Source organism: Pelodiscus sinensis, chromosome 8 (assembly GCF_052426305.1).
Source record: "Pelodiscus sinensis isolate ZL-2025 chromosome 8, ASM5242630v1, whole genome shotgun sequence".
Taxonomy (NCBI): Eukaryota; Metazoa; Chordata; order Testudines; family Trionychidae; genus Pelodiscus; species Pelodiscus sinensis.
The window spans coordinates 43870246-43892815 of record NC_143059.1 but is presented as its reverse complement, the minus strand read 5'-3'; the positions used below and the strand labels follow the sequence as shown (position 1 = coordinate 43892815).

Sequence of the window (22570 nt, the reverse complement as noted above, 5' to 3'; positions counted from 1 at the left end):
GAGAGAATGGTCATCATTAAACTATCTTTTTTTATGCAAAGGTAAAATGCTTAAATGATTTAGTTTACTACTGGATACTAAAATTTACTGTATGGTGTAGTCAGAAAATGGAGCTTCAAAGTAAAAATGCATACAAAACCAAATAATCTGTTTTGTTTATACTAAGCTCTATGAGAGCAAAGAGGAATTGAACTTTCCTTGAAAAATATTTATAATTAATCTTTCTATGTGTAACAACACATACCAAAACAAACTCTTCTAACCAGTAACTTATGATAATGTATCCATTTGGTAAATTATTTATTCAGATGTTGGTTTCACACAGAAATACAAAATTGAAGGACTAGAAAACTGTAAACCCATACAATATTATGATGGCATTGTTCCCAAGATGTAGCTTTCCCTAGGAAGGAACAGATGTGTGATCTTTTGCTGTTCCTACAATTTCTTATATTCTTTATAATTTGACACTACACTAAAAAGCTTGTGATATAAGGCCATCTTTGATATCAGACTACTGAATGCTACCTTCCAGTTCCACAGTAGTCCATTGGAAAGATGCATTAATTTTTTTGGCATGAAAGAACAAGCTTGTACACAGAGTTTGATAAATATCTTATCAGAAAGGTGTTTTCTTGCTATTAAATCTGGTTGGTTTTAGACAGTTTGGGATTTCCTTTATATGAATGACGTTTTTAAGACTGTGTGTATACATAGTACTTAAAAGTCAATAGCAACTTAAAAGAGCAGGAATGTATTTTACTATATATAGTAAGATGATAAAATTAATATTGTATTTAATGTAATGAATTTTTATCATCAGCGTACTCTTTCAGAGTTGACATATTTAGACTACTACATATTTGACCTCAGGCAAAAAGCCTTTTAAATACATGTATTTAAATACATTCTGGCCTGATTAAAAATCCAATGTAGTCAGTAAAAAAAAAAAAAATCCCATTGATTTCAGTAGGCTTTAAAACAGATCCTCTTTGCTGCAGATAGTCTCATAATCAGGGATATGAGAGTTTGAAATCTATATGTCCAATATATTTTTTCTGAAAAAATAAAAATGTGTTTTAAGATTTTTGCAATAGAGATGTGAATTGAAAAAATATGTTAATTTTAAACAGCACAATCCGAATCAGTAGAAAAGGATGGCACATGCTTCTCAACTTCTGTTTCCATACTGCTCTTACTTTTGCTGTCTTTGCTGGTGGAATTAATCGCATAAAATACCCAATTATATGTCAAGCTGTAAGTATCTTTGTGACCTTATTATTATTTATAAAAGAAAAAGACCCTGAAATTGTTCATGTTGACTTAGTACTGATGATGTTCTGTCTTTATTGAAGCTCCTTCTATATTTTGTTAGATGTTCACACCAGAATTAGTAATCACTATGGTGTGTCTAGACTACAGGGTTGTTGTTTTTTTTTCCGAAAAAGTGGCCTTTTTTTAAAAAAAAACTTCCCCTGCGTCTAGACTGCTGCCGCGTTCTTTCAAAATTAAATCGAAAGAACGCAGTGGTTTTTTTTGACTGTGGTAAACCTCATTTTATGAGGAAGTGCTCTTTTGAAAAAAAGCATTCTTGAATGCAAACAGGGCTTTTTTGAAAGAGAGCATCCAGACTGCCTGGGTGCTCTCTTTTGAAAAAGTGGCTTGCTTTTTTGAAAGAAGTGGTTGCAGTCTACATGCTCTCTTTCGAAAGAGGCTTTTTGGAAAGATTCTTTCGAAAAAGCCTTGTAGTCTAGATGTACCCTAAGAGGACTATAGCTAATGCTCAGCACTGGGAGTCAGGAACTCTGACTTGTATTTCTATCTGTGCCACTTAGGTGCTGTGTGCACTTGGGCAAATATACTAACTCTGTTCCCCATCCAAAAACAAAGTAGAGTTAACACCATTCCCTGTCTTTAGAGGAGTGTTGGGGGGGAATATATGATTTATTCATATTTGTAATGCCCTTTGAGATCTTGAGTTTGGAGGGGAAAAGTTAGAATTATTACTATTGTAGTTGCTTACCAGGAGAATGTCACACTAACCTACCTGTTTCAGCTTTGTAATGTAGGCTGTATACACCTGCAGTGTAATCATCAGATATATTTTAGCAGCTTAATGTCTTTGAAGTTCAGCACAGGCTTGGGAGGCAATGCTATGTCACCCTTTTTGCAAAGGGTTTGTGTGTTTATGAGTCTTTCTGAGTTTCCTGGCATGCAGACGTTGGGGTTCTGTGGGCTGCACTATCCCTACCTTCTCCTCATTTTAAACCTCATATATGGGGAGGTACATTCCCAGACACTTCACTCTGTGCTCCCCTGAATACAAGGAATGAGACAGTGATTGGCCTTTTAGCAGGACAGAAAGAGAAGAAGGCTGCTTCAGTCCTCCCGTTCAGCAAATCCTCATAAGGACCAGTCTTGTATCTCTGATAATTTTTTTCTGGAATTCTTTACAACTGGTGTCCTGTTCTCATGAATTATAGTGTTGCTAGCCTTTGCTAAAAAATGCATTGAGCAAAAATATAGATCTTACAAGAGAACAGTAACTCAACTTGCCTGCTTGCCTTTTTTAATAGCTAAATTATTCTTTGCTTACTGTTTTAATTAAAAATTATTTCTTCATTCATGAATTATAATATTTGTGTTACTAACAAGGAGAATAAAAAATGCTACAATTGTCATTCTAAGTGCTTACAGTTGCTTAGCAGACTTACTAAAAATAGTAAACTGCCATCTATATTTCCTCATAAAACTTATTTATAAAGTAAAAGTTCAGTTGACATACAATCTTTCAGTCTCATGACACAGGGAAGGATAAACAGCAAGTTACACATCTTACTTTGAATTATTCCTGTCTGACACAAAGTTTTCCCCATTTTTATAATGGGTTCTATGTCAGTCACTGTGTGATTGTAAATAAAGACAGCATTTGGGCCATAGTTAATACAGCTAGTCCTTAATGTATTATGAAGTTCTTAAATATAATCTAATTAAAAATAGTGGTAAAATATTTTGCATCTGTGTAATATACCAGTTAGAATTTGCAAGACTATAGTTGCTGAAATAATTATTTATATCATAACTTCATTGGAAGATGTCAAAGCCCTTTATGAACAGAAATAACTTCAAAGCGCTCAAGTGAGTTTTAGACCTTGTCTTCACTCTGCAGAAGATTGATGTTGCTGCAATCAATCTTCCTGAGTTTGATTTAGCTAGTCTTAACTAGAGGGTTCCCCTGCCAGTGTCCAGCACACATCTTGTGAGGAGTAAGGAAGCCAACACCACCAAGCTCAGCTTAAGGTATTCTACATAGCTGGAGTTGTGGACCTTAAACCAAACTTCCGGGTCTAGTGTAGACTTGGCCTTACTGCTTTATCCATTACATGGGTGGATTAAACAATGCACAGAGAGGTTAAGTGAAAGTCACATTACATGGTCATAAGGAGAACCCAGGAATCCTGACTCTCATTCTCCTCATCTAACCACAAGGCAATAGTTCCATGCTAGAATTCGCTTGTTCTTCACAACTTAAAATTCTAACACTGTTTGAATCATCTTCTTTACAATTTATATGTTTAGAATTTTTTTAATGAGAGTACAGGAATTTATAGAATACAGTTTCTTTAACCAATTTTAAGAATTGTTTCTAATTTTTGGTAACTTTTTCTGAAAGTTGAACATTTATATTTGTATGAATTTCAACAGACAGCACCTATAAATATTATAAGCTTCTCTGAAGCAGTAAACACTAAGTTGTAAAATATTCCTTGTGTGACATTATTTTGTATGACATGGCTGTCCATTTCATTATTCTGAAATAAATATTTCTTAATATCTAGACAATTGCATGGCAATTAATCTGTAACTTCTAGCAAATCTTAACATCATTTACAATATTTTTATCTGTAGTTTGCAAATTTATAGGACAGCCGTGGCCTTGTAATTACATGGTCACAAATGACCATCTGTTGATACAATATTTGCCTGGTTATTTAATTTGCAGATTGCACAATAACAATGATAATGAAAAATAGATTTTGTTAAACTCATTATTAATAATTCTGTTATGAGTATTACATAAACTACAGGCATTTTTTCATAAAATGCAATGTATAGGGTAGCTATTTCCTGAGCCATTGTAAAGTGCAAACACTTTATGGAGCAAGAGAAATTTAAACAGATCCTCAAAATAAGACTCCACTCTTATATCCCCCAACTGGTGTTCTCTGTGAGTTGTGCGGTTCTGCGGCTGCTCAAGAGAGATTCAAATGCCACACAACTGCCCACAGCTAGGTTTTTTTTTTTTTTTTGCTACTGGTGGTGCACATGTGCAGATTCCTTGTGCACGTGAAATCATCTTTTCTGCACATGGATGGAAAAAATATGCACATGCAAGGAAAAGATTAAGGAAACATTGTCCCCAAGGCAGCTGCATTAGGATTATCCACATAACATCATACCCTGTCTATGCACAATGTCAGTACCATATTCCATCTAGCGTCCAGTGATGACACAGGGCTCAATGAGCGTGCAAACTGCTTTTATGATTCCTTGAGAGGAGCTGATTGACAGCAGGGGAGATTTAATGGACTGAAGAACCCGTGATGGGGACATTTCAGCTGGTATCACAGGCTGGACATGCTGTCCCTGCATAGACATTGTTTCACCACCAGAGACCCTTCCTAATCTCCCTGCCTCCCAACAATCACAAGTAAAAAAAGTCATATAGAACCCTCAGACCTGGTACTTATTTCCTCTTGTGACAGCTCTGTGGGTATTATTGCTGCAGCAGCAGCATTGAAGTAACCTGTGAGGGAAGGTGAGCAGTGCTGGAAGGAAAGGGACCAGCAGATGGCTTCTCAGGCTGTCTAGGAGTTCATTTATATGATGATGCCCAATAACCCCCCAAACAGCTCCGCACAAGACCCTATGGAGTGGGTACACACAATGAGTACAGCCTTCATCAAGATGAGTCAGCTCATGGCAGAATCTGTTTACACAGTTATATTTGACTAAGGTATCCCTTAGGACTGGGTAAGCAGGAACCAGAGTTAGCTGATCCTTCTAAATTCTTGCAAACACAGGTGGATCTGGCTAGAACTACAGTAGCTCCTCACTTAACGTCAGCCTGGTTAACGTTGTTTCAATATTAGGTTCCTGATCCATAGAGAACATACCTGTTTAAAGTCGCACAGTGTTCTAAGATTCACTTGCCCTGCTCTGCTTGCAGTCATTCTAGCAGGGGAGCAGAGTCAGAGCTTGGGGGAATAACCCATTGGGCCTGCCTGGCAGTCTGGTCAGAGGGTGGGCAAGCCTCTAACCCTGCTTCCCGGCCAGAGTGGGGCAGGTGGAAAGGTCCAACCCTGTTCCCCGGCAGAAGCACCAGGCGGGCAGAGTGGGGCATGCTTCCATGCTCTGAGCACACTGTAGCCCCTGCCTCTACCAAGTGTCACAATCATCATTGGTGACTACAGTATTAAATTATTTAAAACTAATATTGTAAAATGTATATAATATCTTTTATCTGGTGAAAAAAAATTCCCTGTGACCTAGCTCCACCCCAATTTACGTTGGTTTTTATGGTGAAATTGGATTTGCTTAACAGTATTTTACTTAAAGTAGCATTTATCAGGAAGATAACTCCAACATTAAGCAAGGATTTGCTAAATCTGATCTCCTTTCAGATAAGGTGGATCTATAAAAGAAACTGTTACCATAACATTGCTTTTTAATCATACATTTTGTAGAGATGCTGTTTCAGATTATTTGTCGCAAGGAAGCACTAACACAGAGGTGGGCAAAAGGGCATCCATGGGCCAGATCCAGCCTGCCAAGTGGGTTGGTCCAGCTCGCAGAGGTCCTGCCACTCCCCCAAGCCAATCAGGGACAGGGGAGTGTGCACCTCTGAGAATCAACTCTGGCAGTTGACTCTAAGTGCCATGTGCCAGAGGGCAGGGAATGAGAGACTTAGTGCTGCCCCCGCCCCCAGGCCAGTCTGGGCCTGGAGGTAGAGGGAAGCATGTGAAGTCTCCTCCTGCCCTGTCTTTGCAGGACAGAGGCATGATTGGAGGAGACTTCATGCATTCCCCTCACCCCCCAAGCCCTGATTGGCTTGGGGGCAGGGGGAGCACATGAAGTCTCCTCCCGCCCTGCAGGGGGCTTGGCACTTAGGGTGTGTCTAGACTACCTAGTTTTGTCGACAAAATTGGACTTTTGTCGACAAAACAATACCAGCATCTACACTACCGCGGAGTTCTGTCGACATAACGTCGACAGAACTCCGCGGTTTTGTCGACGTTGGTATACCTCATTTTACGAGGCATAACACTTTCTGTCGACAGAACTCTGTCCAGACTACGGAGTTCTGTCGACAAAGCGGCTTGCTTTGTCGACAGAACTCCATGTGTCTGGACGCAAATTGTCGACGGAAGTTTTGTCGACAGTATCTGTCGACAAAACTTCCATCGACAAAACGCGGTAGTCTAGACGTACCCTTAGAGTCAACCGCCAGATACTGCTCAGCTGGCAGGTGCTCCCTTGCAGGGCAGGGGCAGACTGATACTGGAATCAGGACCAGTCATGCAAGTGTGTACATCATCTATACACAAAGATGAAGCTGAGCACCACATCCATGGCAAGCATATTTTCATCATATTTGTACTATTTAATTTTTACATGTTTAGAATTTCATGTGGCATCTGTCCATGTGGTTAGACCCTAATCCAATTACACAATATACATGAATTAGGGATGTAAAGGACTAGTCACTTCTGCTTCCCCTCCTTGCCCTCATGTTGCCTCTATCAAATAGAGGCAGTAAGGGGAGGAGAAGAGGAGGGTACTTAAAAGTGGCAGTGACACACGGAGCCCAGGGTCAGCTGCTCCGTGTGGCGATGTTGCCTTGAATGCCGTGGGGAGCACCTCTGCGTTCCACCTTTGAAATGTACAAGATCCTTTTTTTAAATAGGCTTAATATTTAAGAGGTTACACACAACAGCTAATAGTATTTCTGATCTTTCTTCCTTGTTAGCATGTATTATCCCAGGTTACTAATTAATCTCGGAAAGATGGGTATAGGATGAAGAAACAATATGTGGGTACAGTGTAACACAGGCATTCTGTCTTCCTTTTCTTCTCCTTCACTGGTAGTTTGGTGAAGTCACTATTAATATTTTATTGTACTATTTTATTAGGATCCACATTCATTTATCTAGCTGGTCCTCTTTGTTGGTACATCAGTGGAGTGAATTTTATCATCCCATATGTTGTCCGAATGTGACACATTTATATATATTGACGCCAGGGTTGTCTCTAAGCTCTGCACCTGCACAGCCACTCTCAAACAATTTTAGACCCTCCCACCTTCCCTGGAGAGCTGTGCAGCAGTATTCACAGCCACTCATTTTCCTGCTGAACAGGAAGGCAAGTGGTGGTGGTGGTGGTGAGTTCTAGCAGGACCACTCACTCCCATTTGCTCTGGCTAGTGCTGGGGCATGGTGAAGCAGTCCCTTCTTGGGTAGCCTCACCAGACCCAGTTCCATCTATGGCAGGCAGGACAGCACAGCTCAGCTGGGACAGGAGTTGCCACATGGCGAGCAGTGGATGTTCAGGCAGCCCCAGCTGGGACCGGAGCCACCACATGATGGACAGTGGCTTGTTAGCTGGTTCTGTCTGGGACCGGAGCTGCCGGGTTGCAGGCGGCAGCTGGTCAGCTGGCCCCGGAGCTGCCATGTAGCAGGAGGTGGCTAGTGGGGCCAGAGCCACCACATGGCCCCCAAACCTATCCCCCGACTCTTGGTTGCAGCACCAAACAGATGGGCAGCCGCCAGCCAGCAGCTCTGGCACCCTTACCCCAGGAGCAGCTGGCTGGGACTGCTTGGCAGCTCAGCCCTAGGTCCCCCCTCACTCACCAGTTGAGGGAGCTGGGCAATCCAACCCTGCTTTCCCCCCAGCAAGCATCTTCCTGGGGGGCTGGGCAGCCCAGTCCTGGGCCCACCCCATGCAAGAATGGGCAGCCCAGCTCCAGTCTCTCCCCAGTGAGGAGCTGTCACTTTCCTGACTTTTCAGCCTCCCCATCTTGAGTTCCCCCTTGCCCTGAATCCTGCACCCCCTGAGCCACCCCATATCTCCCACCTCCTATCCCTCTGATTCCTGTACCGCAGAGTTATGCACCTTATTAAGTATCTGTGTGTGTGTATAAAAATTTTGTTAGTAACTGGTTGGTGCCATGATGGCACACATGTCTGTGTTGGTGCACAACACAACACACACACTGCTCGTGGATGGGAAAATTTAGAGGGAGCGCTGATTGACACTGCACTTATCCTATATGCTCATGATTTGTGAAATCTTTGATGTATATTTTTTTAATTATCATGCAGCACACAACCTCAGCCCTACATTGAAACAATGTTACCAACTTAGTCTTTAGTATTTTTCTAATTTTTCCTTCTCATTCCCTCCCACATGGATTCATACTGTGGCCATGCAAAACTCCACTGCAAGTTGCACATGAACAGACAGCACTAGCTACTCAATTGGCAACATCTACCAGCTAATAGTGCTTAGACGTCTCATTCCTTTATTTCAACTTCTCTCACCTCAAGCGACAGCTACTGTGAAGTCCATACCCCTCCCCTGTCTAATGTGTCAGACAAGCACAGGGAAAAAGAAAATAATTCCAACATGCTTTATCTAGATTAAATAGTTCTGTGTGTGTGTGTGTGTGTGTGTGTGTGTGTGTGTGTGTGTGTGTGTGTGTGTGTGTGTGTGTGTGTGTGTGTGTGTGTGTGTGTGTGTAATGTGGTGTGTGTATAATGTGTTATTAAACCTAAACAAAATTCATGGTGTTTTTCACTGTCAATTATTTTCTTTCAACTTAAACAAAAATGAAACTTTAGTTTGGATAAATCATTCTAATAGATTTCTGTTAGCTTTATTCAGCAGTTCTCTGTATTCCTTAAAATGTATTTGCTTTCCAATTATAGCAATATTTTACTTGTCACAGCAAAACATCAGGTTATTGCTTCAAAGGTAACCTAATTTTATATGATTGGATGGAGACTTAGCTAATATAATAAAGCATTGGGGATTTGATAAAATTCCGATTACTGTTTCTATAGTAATGATTAACAGTTACTATCATAGTACACAATTTCTTTTTAGTGTTGGTATTTTTGTTTACTTTTAATGATACACAGAGCGCTTTATTGGAAAGATCAGGATAGCCACACTGTTAAGTGTGTACTTTCTTTTTCTTTTATTTCATTACTAAGTACTGTACTGGTTTAAAAGATTCAAATCTTCTTCACCTGCTTTTGGCTATAGTGTGCCTAAAATGACAAGTTTCTTAAAAGTCACAAAAAATATGTTTTTTTCAATGCTAGGATCTAATTACAACCTACTAACAGGTTATTTTATCAAGTCTATGGTTCTACCTAGTTGAGAAGGAAATACAAATTTTAATAAAATTAAAGCTAATAGTACAATCTCAGATAAACATTTGCCTTTTTTCATTGACAACCAGACTTTAAATTTCATGATATGCTGCATACATAGCAAAGCCGTGGCAGGTTCCTTGCTAACAAAACTTAAAAGAATCAATTCAATCTTCAATGAGCGTAAACTTGTGCATTCAGAGAGTAACCACTAATGATGCTCTCAGAAAACAGATTTTATGTGTTCTGATTTCATCACATCCTACTAGGTGTTGCAGATATTAGCAATTATAATTTCAACATTAGTTAAAGTAAGATATACCACCTGCTTTTTAAATCATTTTAATTCTCTTACACTGATTAGAAGTAACCAGAGAGATGCAAAAATGTTGTGAAGGCAATCATAAATTCTGTTAATTTAAAATAAAATTATTCTGGTCTACTTGTGCATTTGTATAATTGGCTTATGTTGCATCTTGTTGTTTTACTGGCCATTTACTGATTTCTGTAACTATCATCCTCTTGTTTTAGGTTGGCATAGTATTGCATTATTCCACCCTCTCCACTATGCTATGGATTGGAGTAACTGCAAGGAATATTTATAAGCAAGTCACAAAAAAACCTCAGCCATGCCAAAATAGCGACCAACCTTCTTATCCAAAACAACCATTGCTCAGGTATGGACTAATAATGTTAAAGGTTGGGTTTTTTTCTGAAAAACTAAGCTTTGTTTACTGTTCTAAACTTCTTGAATGGTCCATTGCATTAACTGCTGTCATCTTCAATTGTGCAAACTACAGGTAAAACTTGAATCCCTGAAAGTACTTCACAAAATTTCTGTTAAATATGTGGAAAAATCTGTCACTTTACAGTGCTGATTAGTGCTAATTCTACTCCAAATACTGAAATATATAAACGTTATATGCAGCTAGATTCTGATTTCCATATTTGTGCCAGCTAGCACCTACCTCCTCAAAGGATCCTGTCAATTTCCTGTTGAGCCAAATACTGTTGCCCACTTGTAGAGTAAAGTACTGTATGCTTATCAGAGCCTAGCATATAATGATCTTCACTTTCCTCTCAGAACCACAAATTTTACTCATGCTCTTCTTCATTCCTTCGAGATCCTATGCCAGTCCTCCCACCATCTACCTCACCTCACACTAGGGATGCTGTATTACTACCTGAGAGATTGTGAAGATGTTCAATAGAGGAGACCATCTGGAAAGAATTCTTCTGAGTTTACAGCAGCTGTAATCTCAAAAAAATTCTCACGGTGGGGGGGCATAATTTCATGAGACTTCCATTCAAAATATTTCTGTAGAAAAAGGCCCAGAACAGCATATTTTACTGACAAGATAAAATCTGTTATATAGCCCTATAGCCCTTAGAGGCCGTGCTGAGTGAACCTGATCCAGACTGCTAACATTATATAGAAATATGCATTGTGCATATGTTCTGCAGAAGGTTTGTGGTATATAATCCAGACCCCATTGAATGAAATCTTTACTACCTTCATTAGTTCTCTGCTTTTTAAAAATATTTTCTTTCTAAAGTTGAAATTGATTAACACTTACATAAAATTTGTCTGATATAAAGAAGACTCACAATGAAGGTTGGCATTGTGTTAAATATAAGCAAAGGAAAATGTTTTTATTGAGAGAGCTTGAGTGTGCTAATGTGTTATTTACTATTCCATTTTTCACAGATGTGAATTTCAGTCATTCGGTTATTTGCTCATGGCAAAATGAATAATTGCCAATTTTCAAGTACTGCAGTGAGGTTATTAAGGAAGAAAATTGTTTCGGGTTACACAGATCCAGTGTATTGTATGTTCTTCCAATTCAAATCCTGTTAGAGCTAGAACAAAACAACAGACAGTCAGGTTACAAAAGAGATTACGCTAATTAGAGCCTTGTTGTGGCAACTGTATGGAGTTTTTCAGCTGGTAACAATAAAGAGGAGGTATTTAAAACTTTGTAATAGAAATGATAGACCTGTTTTTAGTTGTAAGTACACATGTAAATAATTGTCCAATAGTTAACTAAAATGTTTATACGCTTCGGCTATGTCTACACTCACGGCCATTCTTACGCAAGAATCTGCAGAGGGTCCACACTGCCCGCCTGCTCTTGCGCAAGGAAATTTACAGTACGGCGTGATAAGAGGGGGCTCCTTGCACAAGAGCTACACTCTTTTTTAACAGATGTAAGCCCTCTTGCGCAGGAGCTCTTGCTCAAGAGGGCAGTGTGGATGCTCAGCAGGGATTTCTTGTTCAAGAAAGCCCTATGGCTAAAATGGCCATCAGAGCTTTCTTGCGCAAGAAAGAATCCATACTGCCATGGGTGCTCTTGCGCAAAAGCACAGCTCGCACATGGCAGTGTGGACGTTTTCTTGAGCAAGAGTTCTTGCACAAGAACACCTGCGCAAGATGTTCCTGCGCAAGAAGCCGCGAGTGTAGACATAGCCTTAGTTTTCTAACTCAGAGCATCATGTGCCCTAGAGACTCAAAAATGAAATGTCTAATGTGATTCTATAATGGTTAGTACTAGTTTCAAACTTAAAGGATCTATTTCATTTCACATAGAAAATGGGCATGATATGTGGAAAAATTAAAAATCCATTAATTCACAGAATGCCCAGACCCATAATTAGTAATTGTTGTTCTTTTGAACGGGCAAAGATAATTTCATATTCATTTTAACTTTGTTATTTTCAAAAAAGTTAATATCCAGCATGTATTGTACATGTAACCATAATATTTCCATAACATCCATTTGGTAATGCTTAAGTTGTTAGTATATTAATAAGAAATCTGTTTTAACCAGCTAGTGTAATTTTTGTAGACCTGAAAGCTGACACTGGCTTCTGTATGAAATGTTTGTGTATATGAAATATTTTCACATAAGTAAAGAGTAATGAAATATTTCAGACTTTTTTGTTAAAGCAAACAAACAAATGACCTCCATTTTGACACCCATAGATAATTGTGCAAAATAGTGCTTGCATAAGAAGTTGATTTGAGGCCTTTTTACTATTACATATAAGGACTGTCATTTGTAAAATGTATGCAATATGACTTGAAAAGGGAATTTAAAAAAAACTAGGAGGTGAATTGCTAATGTTAATTCAGGTTTATAGATCTAGTTTGGTGGATAACTCTACTTCTGTCAAACACATGTCTAAGTGCACATAGCCTATAGTGCATAGTGTCCTGTTCTCCTACAAACATTTTATTCCTCACAATGAATGTGTAGAATTGACTGGCTTCCCAATGTGCATATGGATGTTTATATGCACCCTTAATGTACTTTTGCTGTAGGAGACATAAAGTTATGTTGTGTTTCGCTGCAGGATTCTACTGCAGAAAATTAAACAATAACTTAGTAGAAGAGCATTTACCAAATATTTAACAAGAAATTAAAAACAAACTAATGCATTTTTAAAAGGGCTTGATTCATTTTTAAAGCAGTTGAGATAATAGAAAATATTATTCAAAAGGGCCAAATGTTCAAAATGGTGACCTGATCTCTGTATGTGAAAAGAAAATACACATACAATTACTGCATTTGTGTGTACAAAAATTAAGAGTATATCTTGCCACTTGCATGTACATATATCCATTTGGACATGCAGTTTTATATTAATTGTGTGCCCAATATTTTAGCATAATTGTACTCATAAATATACATTTGGCGCTTAAAGATATGTTTATTAAATCCAACAATGTGGGAATCAGTGTACACCTTGTTGTGGCTTTTTACTTTTTCTCTTGATAGTTTTGCAGCAGCTGAGTCTATGATTCTTTGAGTCTTTGTAATACAATTTAATTGCCTTTATTGTGACTTGAATTTTATAATTCATTTTTCATTCTTTTCTTTAAAATGTTAAAATATGACTTTCAGAATGTTTTCTGTTTTATCAATATAGCATTTATTACAGCTTGGACCTCCCTAGTCCAGTACCCTTGGCACCTGACTGGCCCCGGATGAGGGATTTTGCCACATCAGGGGAGGTCATTTCTGGCCCCCCTGCTGCTGGCTCCACCTCCTGCCCTGCTCCCCTGCAGCCCAGCTGAGCCACATGCTGGCTCCCCCCATCTTCCATGCAGCCCAGCTGAGCCGCATGCTGGCTCCCGGTCCATACCCCAGCCCAGCTGAGCCACATGCCACACTTCTCAGCTCTTGCCTATCCATCCACCCCCTACAGCCCAGCTGAGCTGCATTTCACCTCCTTTCCTCTCCCCCCCACACTGTGCTGGGCTCCTGGCCTTTCCACCTTCAGCAGCATGCTGGGACTCTCTGATCCTGGAACATCTGTGGTCCTTCTGGACTACGGATGTTGCTGGACCAGAGAGGTCTGGTTTATAGAAGTACAACCTGAAGAATTTAAGTAAATTACAAATACTATTTCATGTATTTCCTTGTAGGGTGGTTTTTTTATACATAGATTTTCTTTCCTTCTTGACTGAAGCTAATAGGGGTCGTCAGCTACTGATAGAAATGCTGGTCATCTACAGATTATTTTCTCGATATGTGTAGGTATGGTGACCAAAACAGAAAGCTTTAGCGACTTAAAAGATATGCTTATACAACTAGTACATTTTTACTAAAACACTTTTCTCCTTGGCAATATTATTTTGATACAGTGGCTTCTTTTCTCCATAGTTTAATGATTCAGTAAAATGCAAACACTCGTGCCCAATTATTTAGCACAGAAACTCATTAACTCTTAAAATTCTGCCATTTTCTAAACCACTCTTCAGATGAATGCATTAGTATGCTGACAAAACATGTATCGAATGAATGCTTCACTGAATTTTGAGCAATTAAATTCTGACCATTAACACTACAAAAACGAAGTGCATTCTGTACATGTGTTTATATAAACATAGTTTGTGATGTGCTTCAGAGTGAAGGGAACTATGCAAATCTTTACTGTTTGTCTATGTAGACACTTGGTAAGTGCCCACCACTGTTCTGGAACATGAGGAGTACTCAGCTGGCATATTAAACACTCTTTTTCTCCTTTTCTATTGGCTGGTTCTGGGTTTTGAACCTTGGCATTATCACAGTGTCAGGCATGGACAGGATCAGGTTGCACATATGATGCATACATGAGTTTCAGCTGTGGTCTGTTGGGACTGATTAGTTCAGTTTGAGCACTATGCAGTACATTTTAGAAAGCCTCATAGCAAGAGCTTGGAGAAAGAGAACATTAAACAGTTCTGTTAGTATTATCAGTATTACATTGTCGGATGGGAAGAATAATATTAGATTACTACAAACTGGGATAGTGTATCTGGAAATATGAATGTTAATCTTTATAATTATAATTACATGGCAGACACATTTAAAATATCTATAGAAGGATTGTGTAGCTAGAGACTATTGATCAATTTTTGTCAGGTTACATTAAAATAGAATTTACGCAGTAAAACCGTGTCCAGCAATGGTGGTTGTATTCTACTCAGCTTTGATGAATAGTGTTTCATTATTTCACCCTGGTCCTTGCTAGCAGCATTCCTGTAAGAACTAATAGAAAGATCTTAAGTATAAACAACTAAATATACCATTACAAAAGTATTCACAAGTAGAAGTGTAAATATTCCATGGAAATAGCATTTATGTGTTTATAAGTGCAAGTACTTTCAAGCCCTGCATTCCCTGCAATTGTCTGGTCAATACTGAACTACTGACTAAATAATATAAGCACTTAGTAGAAGAGAAAGAAAAAGAACAACAATGAAATTTTATTCTTATATACAAAAAAGCATGGAATAACAATGAAAATAATCTCTTATGTGTAAATACATATACAGATTTTTTTCCTGTATATAAGAATATTATATACTGATATACATGTTTACATATTAATATCAAAGAGCCAAGCTCTGTCCTAGAGCAAGATTATCCAGTTGTACTGGACAAATCCTTTTGCTAAGAAGGAACCATCTTCAGAATATGTTTGAGGTTATGGTGTTCTTGAAGAAAAATGCCCACTTTATGGAATGATATGCTGTTCACTTCCTTACCAGAATCATCCTCCATTTCTTTACTAGTATCCTCTTCCTCCTGCTTTCCAGCATCATTCTCCAGAACTCTACAATCTGAAAACAGTTGGAAGGCTTTAACAAAATTGTCGCCATTGTCTGTGACTAGATAGGTTATTTTTATTGTGTCCAAATAAATTGTTAGTGGATCTGAGTTAACAGAGAGGGAATCTTATTGTATGAATGTGTTCTAGCAAAGCGCCAAAAGCTTGGGGGTGCTGATTCTCTTCTTAGGTTAATTGGCTCAGTCCAGTGACAGATAAAACCCACATTACCTCTCAAAAAGGAAGACAATTCATGGACAATATAAAGCACGAATGTCAATTTATTTTTAATTTTTTTAAGATGCAAGTTGTATTGTCCCACTAGCTTATGTTTTAATGTTTCTGTACACTTAACAGTGGCCTTGGGAATTATTTTGTTTATCCCTTTAGCAGTCAGCAGGGATAGTCTATCACTAACAGCAAAACTGAGAATTATTTTTTCTTTGGGCACTGGTCCATTGCAGAGTACAATCATTATGTATTAGTTATTAAATATAGTTCATTCAATTTTTTGTTAGTTGAGTTTTCCTTTCAGACAAATTCATTATTTCCTCTTCAGATTTGAAAACCTGAGCATACTTTTTTTAAGATTGATGTGGAGGGTGTGGCCTCAGTTTGTATGTTTAGTGGCAGTCCTGTTTAGGTCATGGATTGTAGTTTAAGGAATATGACTGCTTCTGTCGTCAGACGCAAGCCTACTATCTAAGCAGGTCCAAGTTGTGAGACCATGGAGCTTTGTCTTGTTCATTATGCAGTATACAAAATGCACATCTTCCAAGATGCCCAGTGCCCACTGAATGGAATAAGGCATCTAGGGATCGCTGCTTCATAGACTGCATTCCTATAGCAAACTTTATAGTATATAGCTCTTTATAAATGGGCGATATGTCCTTCCTTTGCTACAGATCTCATCAAGCTTAGTATTGTCACCAAAAATGCACGTGTGCAATTTTCTGTAGATTGTTACTCAAATTAAATCAGTTTTCACCAGAACACAAGGAAGCATTTCTCAGTGAGCACTATTGACCTGCCAAGTTAAAATGTTCTTATGTCACTAATTTAAAAATAAATGCATGTTTATATTCGTTTATAATTTAAGACTAATTAATGGGGAAAATGTTCATATTTTTCACACTTTTGAAAAAATTACTAAAACATTTAACATTACATTTTTATTTAAAAAATTCACCTTTGGGAACAGTGCAGGCCTGAGAAATTTTCAACCCAAAAACTAAAATTTTGGAGCACTATGAATGGTGGAAAACTAGAGGTTAAAATGGAAATGATTAAGCTATTTTAATTCCAGCTGTCTCTCCCATGATCAGACATGAGAATGGATTCATATGCAGTATATGTGTGTGCACACATGGGTATGCATACATATACATAATATATGCACACAGAGTATTGCCTGACCTAGAATAAGTTATCAGAAATCAAGGAATTCACTAGAAAATAAGATTGATTACAAACAGAAAAGCTAATCTGAAAACTCATTACAAGTTACAGTATAACTTTGGATTTAACTTTCCTATATAAACTATGTTGAATTCTTCAGTTTTATCTAAAAGATGAGGCAAAAAGACTTTCCCAATCATACAGTTACCACTCTAAAGCAAATCAACCACAAAACCAATTGAATTTCTAATCAAATTACCAAGTACAGGTACTCTCTTCCAGAATCACACTTATGAAATACATTATTATGCATCCGTGCTCCTTTAATTCTTTCAAGGATATAATGTTATTTTTAGTTCTTTCAGGTATCCTAAAGCCTGTCACTTGTGTCCAGTTATAGCCATCTTGCACTTAAACTTATTTACTCCATTTGTTTTTTGCAATGAGAGAAGTCTTGGTACATGTCAAAGTCTAGAAAAATCTCCTCCATTACCCTTTGCCATCTGATAACAAGTATTTCACTAAACCTTTGGCCTTGCAGTTCAATTCTTTTCATGGAATTTTAAATGGTGCTAGTGGGTCAGGTCATTTACTTAACCTCTTGTCTCATAGTCTCAGCCCTTTTTGTTTCAGTGTGAATCAAATGAAGCAATGGAGGCATGAATCAAATACTGACAACTACAATACTTAAGCTACTGACACAAGCGGGATTAAAGTTTTACAAATATATGTTAATGCATTTGCCAGATTGTAGCTACCAAGAGAGACTGGATGGAAGTTAAATTGACTGTGACTTTTTGTGAATAAGGAAATAGCCCAATAAAATAGTCTTTTTTGTTCCATTTCAATAATGTTCAATAGTAACTACCTGGTTGCAGAAACTGTAGGTCATCTAGGGCACATGCACCAAGGCTGAGCGCCCTAAAAGCCCTCCACTTACTGCAATTTATGAGTACTGAAGGCAGCGTTCCTGACCCTGCAGTGCCCTAGATCAGAGGTGAGCAATAATTTTTGACCAGTGCCACTTCAAAAATTTTTGAAGTGGCCCCAGGCCGTCTTGGAAGGGGCGGGGCCTCAGCCAGAAGAGGCAGGGCCAGGACACTTCTGTGCTTCCATGCCCACAGAACGTGATTAGTCTGGGGGTGGGGGAGTGTGTAAAATCTTTGTCCTCTCCCCCCCAAGAGAGAACCACCAGCTGTTCTGAACAGCTGGCAGTTCCCTCTAGGTGCCCGTGCTCCTGGCAGTGGGAGGAGACTTTGCACACTCCCCTCTGTCCCCAGGCTAATCAGGGTTTGGGGGCAGGGAGAAGCACACAACGTCTCCTCTCAGCCTGCTCCTGTCCTGCAGGGTAGGAGGAGAATTCTCATGCTCCCCCTGCCATCAGACCAATCAGAGCCTGGGGGCAAAGGAAGAACATGAAGTCTCTCACTCCCTGTCCTCAGGCGCGGGGCACTTAGAGTCAACAGCTAGGGCTGACTCTGTAAATTCTAACTGTTTACATAGTGATTTACACTGACTTGCATACAATGGTCTTATACCACTCTGTGGGTATGTCTACACTACCACCCTAGTTCGAACTAGGGTGGTAATGTAGGTGCCTGGCTTTATGCAAATGAAGCCCAGGAAATTCAAATCCCGGGCTTCATTTGCAACTCCGGTTGCCTACATTACAACATACCCTGTGACATTGCTGAGTATGGACTCATGCAGTATGTGTAAGCTATATCAGAAAAACAAGTGTGCAGTGTTTCTGGACCCTAAGGAGGGCCCTAAATGTTTAGAATTCTGGTAACTATGGGCATGTCTACACTGGGGACTTATTTTAAAATAACTCCCCTTATTTCAAAATAACAAGGTGAGCATCCACACTACTAAGCCTGTTATTTCAAAATAACTCCTGCTTGTAAAGAGGAATAAACTTATTTCTAAGTAGTTATTTTGCTAGTTATTATTTTGAAAAACCTGATAGTGTAGATATAGCCTAAGAGTCAAAGCATGTATAAGCATAACCCATATGCCTGCTGGGTCTGGTGTAGTGTCCCAGCTAATGGCACTTCAGACACTTACAGAGAGAATCACGAGTCTGCTTTACAGCCTTTAGCTGATGCAATAAAGGCTCATGCACTAAGCTCCAAGGGTCCCAGGTTAGATTCTGCCCACAGACAGCTGGCTCTGCTTGCATTACATAAGCATAAATAGTGCTCCTTTAATTTTTTAAGAGATTTATAGTTTGTTCTCTGAGACACAATAACATCCGTTGCTTATCAGGCAGGATCAACTTCTAATATACTTGAAATTACAAGTTCCTTTAGCAAGAGATCACACTAACCTGAGGGACTTGGAAATTTCCTATATCAATCTTCATCTCATGGGTGCAAAGTCATCCCTAATGTAATAGTAATCAATGGAAAGAAGTTATTTTGGGATACATTTTGATCAAGGCTGACAGATTCACTACAAAATGTCTGAACTATGCATTTTGGGTCCTTTCGTAGTTATGTGGACTTTGCCAAATGGGTCTCATTATCTTCTTGGCCACGTTCATGTCTTTAGTCCGGTTGTCTTTGGGTCAAATTCTATGAAGTATATAATTGACACCATGACAAACACAGTCCATGCTAGCCCCTTGGCACCAGCAGTTATGAAGTGTATGCAGTTAGATTCTAGCACATTTTTTATTTGAAATGGGTCATAGGAATTCATGTCTCCTAGTGTAAAAGAATGATTGAGAGAGAATGGACCATCATATAAGTGTCAGTTACTGCCTATTGTTTTCGTCTTTCTTCTATGTTCTTAAATATTATTTTATCTAATCTTCCTTTATGGAAGCCATATTCATCTGATAGTGAACATAACAGTCTTCATTGTAAAGGCTTGACTCCTGTTGGCCTGGTTATCCCAAAGACTATCAGCCTTTCCCCTCCCAGCCCTCTACAACTCATGAATATTGCAAATAACGAGGAATGCTACAACTAACAAAGCCCAGAGCAAAGCTCCCAGGCGCCATAGTCAGGGCAGTCTCCCTGTAGGGCCCTTGGCTATGGAACTCTCATCTGTCAGAAGTCAGGATGAGCTGGAGTCTCACCACCTTTATGTCTAACTGGAAAGCTTTGTCACTTTGAGTAAGCTTTCTCATAATCACAATAATGGTGAACTAGCCCAGTGATTTTCCATCTCGGTGAAAAATCTGTGATGCTTAGATTCCAGGTGATAGTATATTAAAAATGCATTGATAGTAATAATTATTATTTATTATGTGTACTTAGGTCCATGTAACAGCCTATTTATGCTAAGCACTGTAAACAGAAAGACACTGGAATACAATGAAAGATTTGCAGTTCTCATACACACATTATACTCGCTTTTGTTTGATGATTATTTGGGAAAAAATCTTTCTCTTTTTTTAAGCATAATGGTGTATTATTCTCTCATGTCTTTTGCCTTACCACATGTTCTAGTCAAGTGTTCTCTTTTATTTAGAGGACAACATAGTTTGGATCATTAGCTGAAATTCTAACATTGCTAAAAATCAGTCTCTGCAAGCTGTAGAAATTCTTAAGAAGAAGTTAATACTAGAAACTTGACTCTTTTTCTCCAATAATTGTAATGTATATTTTTAGCTCATTTTCAAATTGTGCTGTAATTGGGTTAATTTATTATTGAGCAATGGAATTGTTAGCAATTCTCATGTATTCCTAAGCTTGGGCATTGCTTGAATACCAGAAGCCTCTCAGAGGACACAGTGCATAATAGCTACTTTCAGACACAATCTCTACATTTTAGTATCCCTTATAGCTCTTGGCTTGAAGCTTAATATACTTGCCAAGAAGATCTTTGCCAGAAATACAATATGGCAATTTAAATTTTTGCACTGCCTAAAGCATGGTAGATGAAAATTTAACCTGGAAATTGGAAGGTAGAGCATTTTGTAAGAAGGGTTTTTTGTAGTTGTTACTAATCCATTGTATATTAAAAATTAATTACAGTAGCTTATATAAATTAAAGAAGAAAATCTGTGTCTTATATTTGAACCAACTTAGCTATTTTATTTTGTTGTTTTTGTTATTAATAATGTAATTACAGAACCTAATATTTGAACAGTTCCACATTCTCAAAAGCTGCCCTACAAAATACTCAACAGCTTTAGCAGACAAAGATGATGTGCTTAGTGCCACATTGACACCACCAGAAATGCTGACTTTTTCATGATGCCTGTCAGAGGAATTACATCACTCTCTTGTTAAGCTGTGTTTTTACAGGAATATTCAACATAGAGGAGAGATTATATCAGGATGGCCAAGGCCAATGATGCTAGGATTTATAGCCAGAGCATTGGGGGACTAAAAGAGGCTGATGTACAGGGTGAAAAAAGGAAGAAAGAAGAGAGAGAGGTTTGACCGTACCAATAGACCAGTGGTCTCCAACCTTTTTAAGCACAAGGTCACTTTCTGAATTTAAGTCAATCCAGAATCTACCTCAGACCCAAATACTCCTTCCCTGCTCCTTCTCTAAGATCTAGTCCCTGTTCACATTGTGTAGATGGGATAAAGGGATGGTGGGAAGGGGCTACTCTGACATCAGTACCCCATCTTTGCCATCCTCCCCTCCCCACAGCAGAGCAAGCAGAAGGCTCCTGAGGGGCAGCTCCAAGGCAGAGGGCAGGTAAACAATAACAATGGTGGGAGAGGCCGGCACTTGATAGCCTCCCAGCCAAACAAGTCAGGATCACCTGTCAGAGGCTCCAGGATCTACCATTTAGGGGTAATTTAAAACTAGATGAAAGCACAGATCACTGAGAGCCAAGTCTGGTGGCTGTAAACAAACTTTATGGAACTGCAGGAAACTTGGCCACATACATGATAAGTGGACATCTGGCTAACTAAAATCCTGCCATACCATGGATGTTGGCACACCAGAGAGGGCTGGAATAGAGAGGTTCAACCTGTAGTTTCAGATTCAGGATTTATTATTATTATATTGTATATAATGTACAATAATAAAAGGTGGTATAATACCAGGTCTTTGAGGTGATTGGTAATTTGGATTTAAAATGAGGTTTGTCCTCTGTATTTAAAGAACAGTGAATGAACTATTTATTATTGCTTGATACAGATAGTTTGCAAGTACTTCAGAGAGAAAGGTATGTAAGTAAATTCATTACAGGTTGGACCTCCTTGGTCCAGGATCCTTGGGATATGATGGGTACCAGATGAAGGATTTTGCCAGACTAGGGGAATTCATTACTGACCGTCCTTCCTCCCTCTTGCTACCACCATCCCTCTGCCACCCTATCAGGCTTCCCTGTTATGCTGGGCAGCCCTGCTGGGCCATGTGCCGGGCTTCCTGGATCCCTCTCTTCCCCTGGCAGCCCTGCTGCAGCATACTGGGCTCCCACCTCCCTCCTCTTCCCCTCCACCCTTCAGTGCAGCAAGCAGGGCCTGGGCCCCCACCCCCTGCAGCACACCAGGCTTCCCTCCCCCCCTTGCAGCAGTGTGCTGGGACTCTCTGATCCTGCAGCATCTGTGGTCCTACCAAACCATGGCTATTGCCGCACCAGAGAGTCCCAATTTAGAGACGTGCAACCTGTACTTATAAACAAGCTACTTAACCACTTTGTGAATTTTGTATATCTCCAGACC

The 22570-nt window shown here is 39.1% G+C and overlaps 1 protein-coding gene across 5 annotated transcripts in view; it reads left to right on the top strand.

The window, feature by feature from the left end:
- The window catches only part of ADGRA1 (adhesion G protein-coupled receptor A1), a 486698-nt gene that overhangs the window by 427740 nt on the left and 36388 nt on the right, over positions 1 to 22570 (top strand). For all 5 annotated transcript variants that reach the window (XM_075935215.2, XM_075935212.2, XM_075935213.2 and 2 more), the window contains 2 exons: positions 1134 to 1257; positions 9969 to 10114. In XM_075935215.2, the coding sequence (XP_075791330.1) occupies positions 1134 to 1257; positions 9969 to 10114 (270 nt within the window). The remainder of the gene's footprint in view (positions 1 to 1133; positions 1258 to 9968; positions 10115 to 22570) is intronic.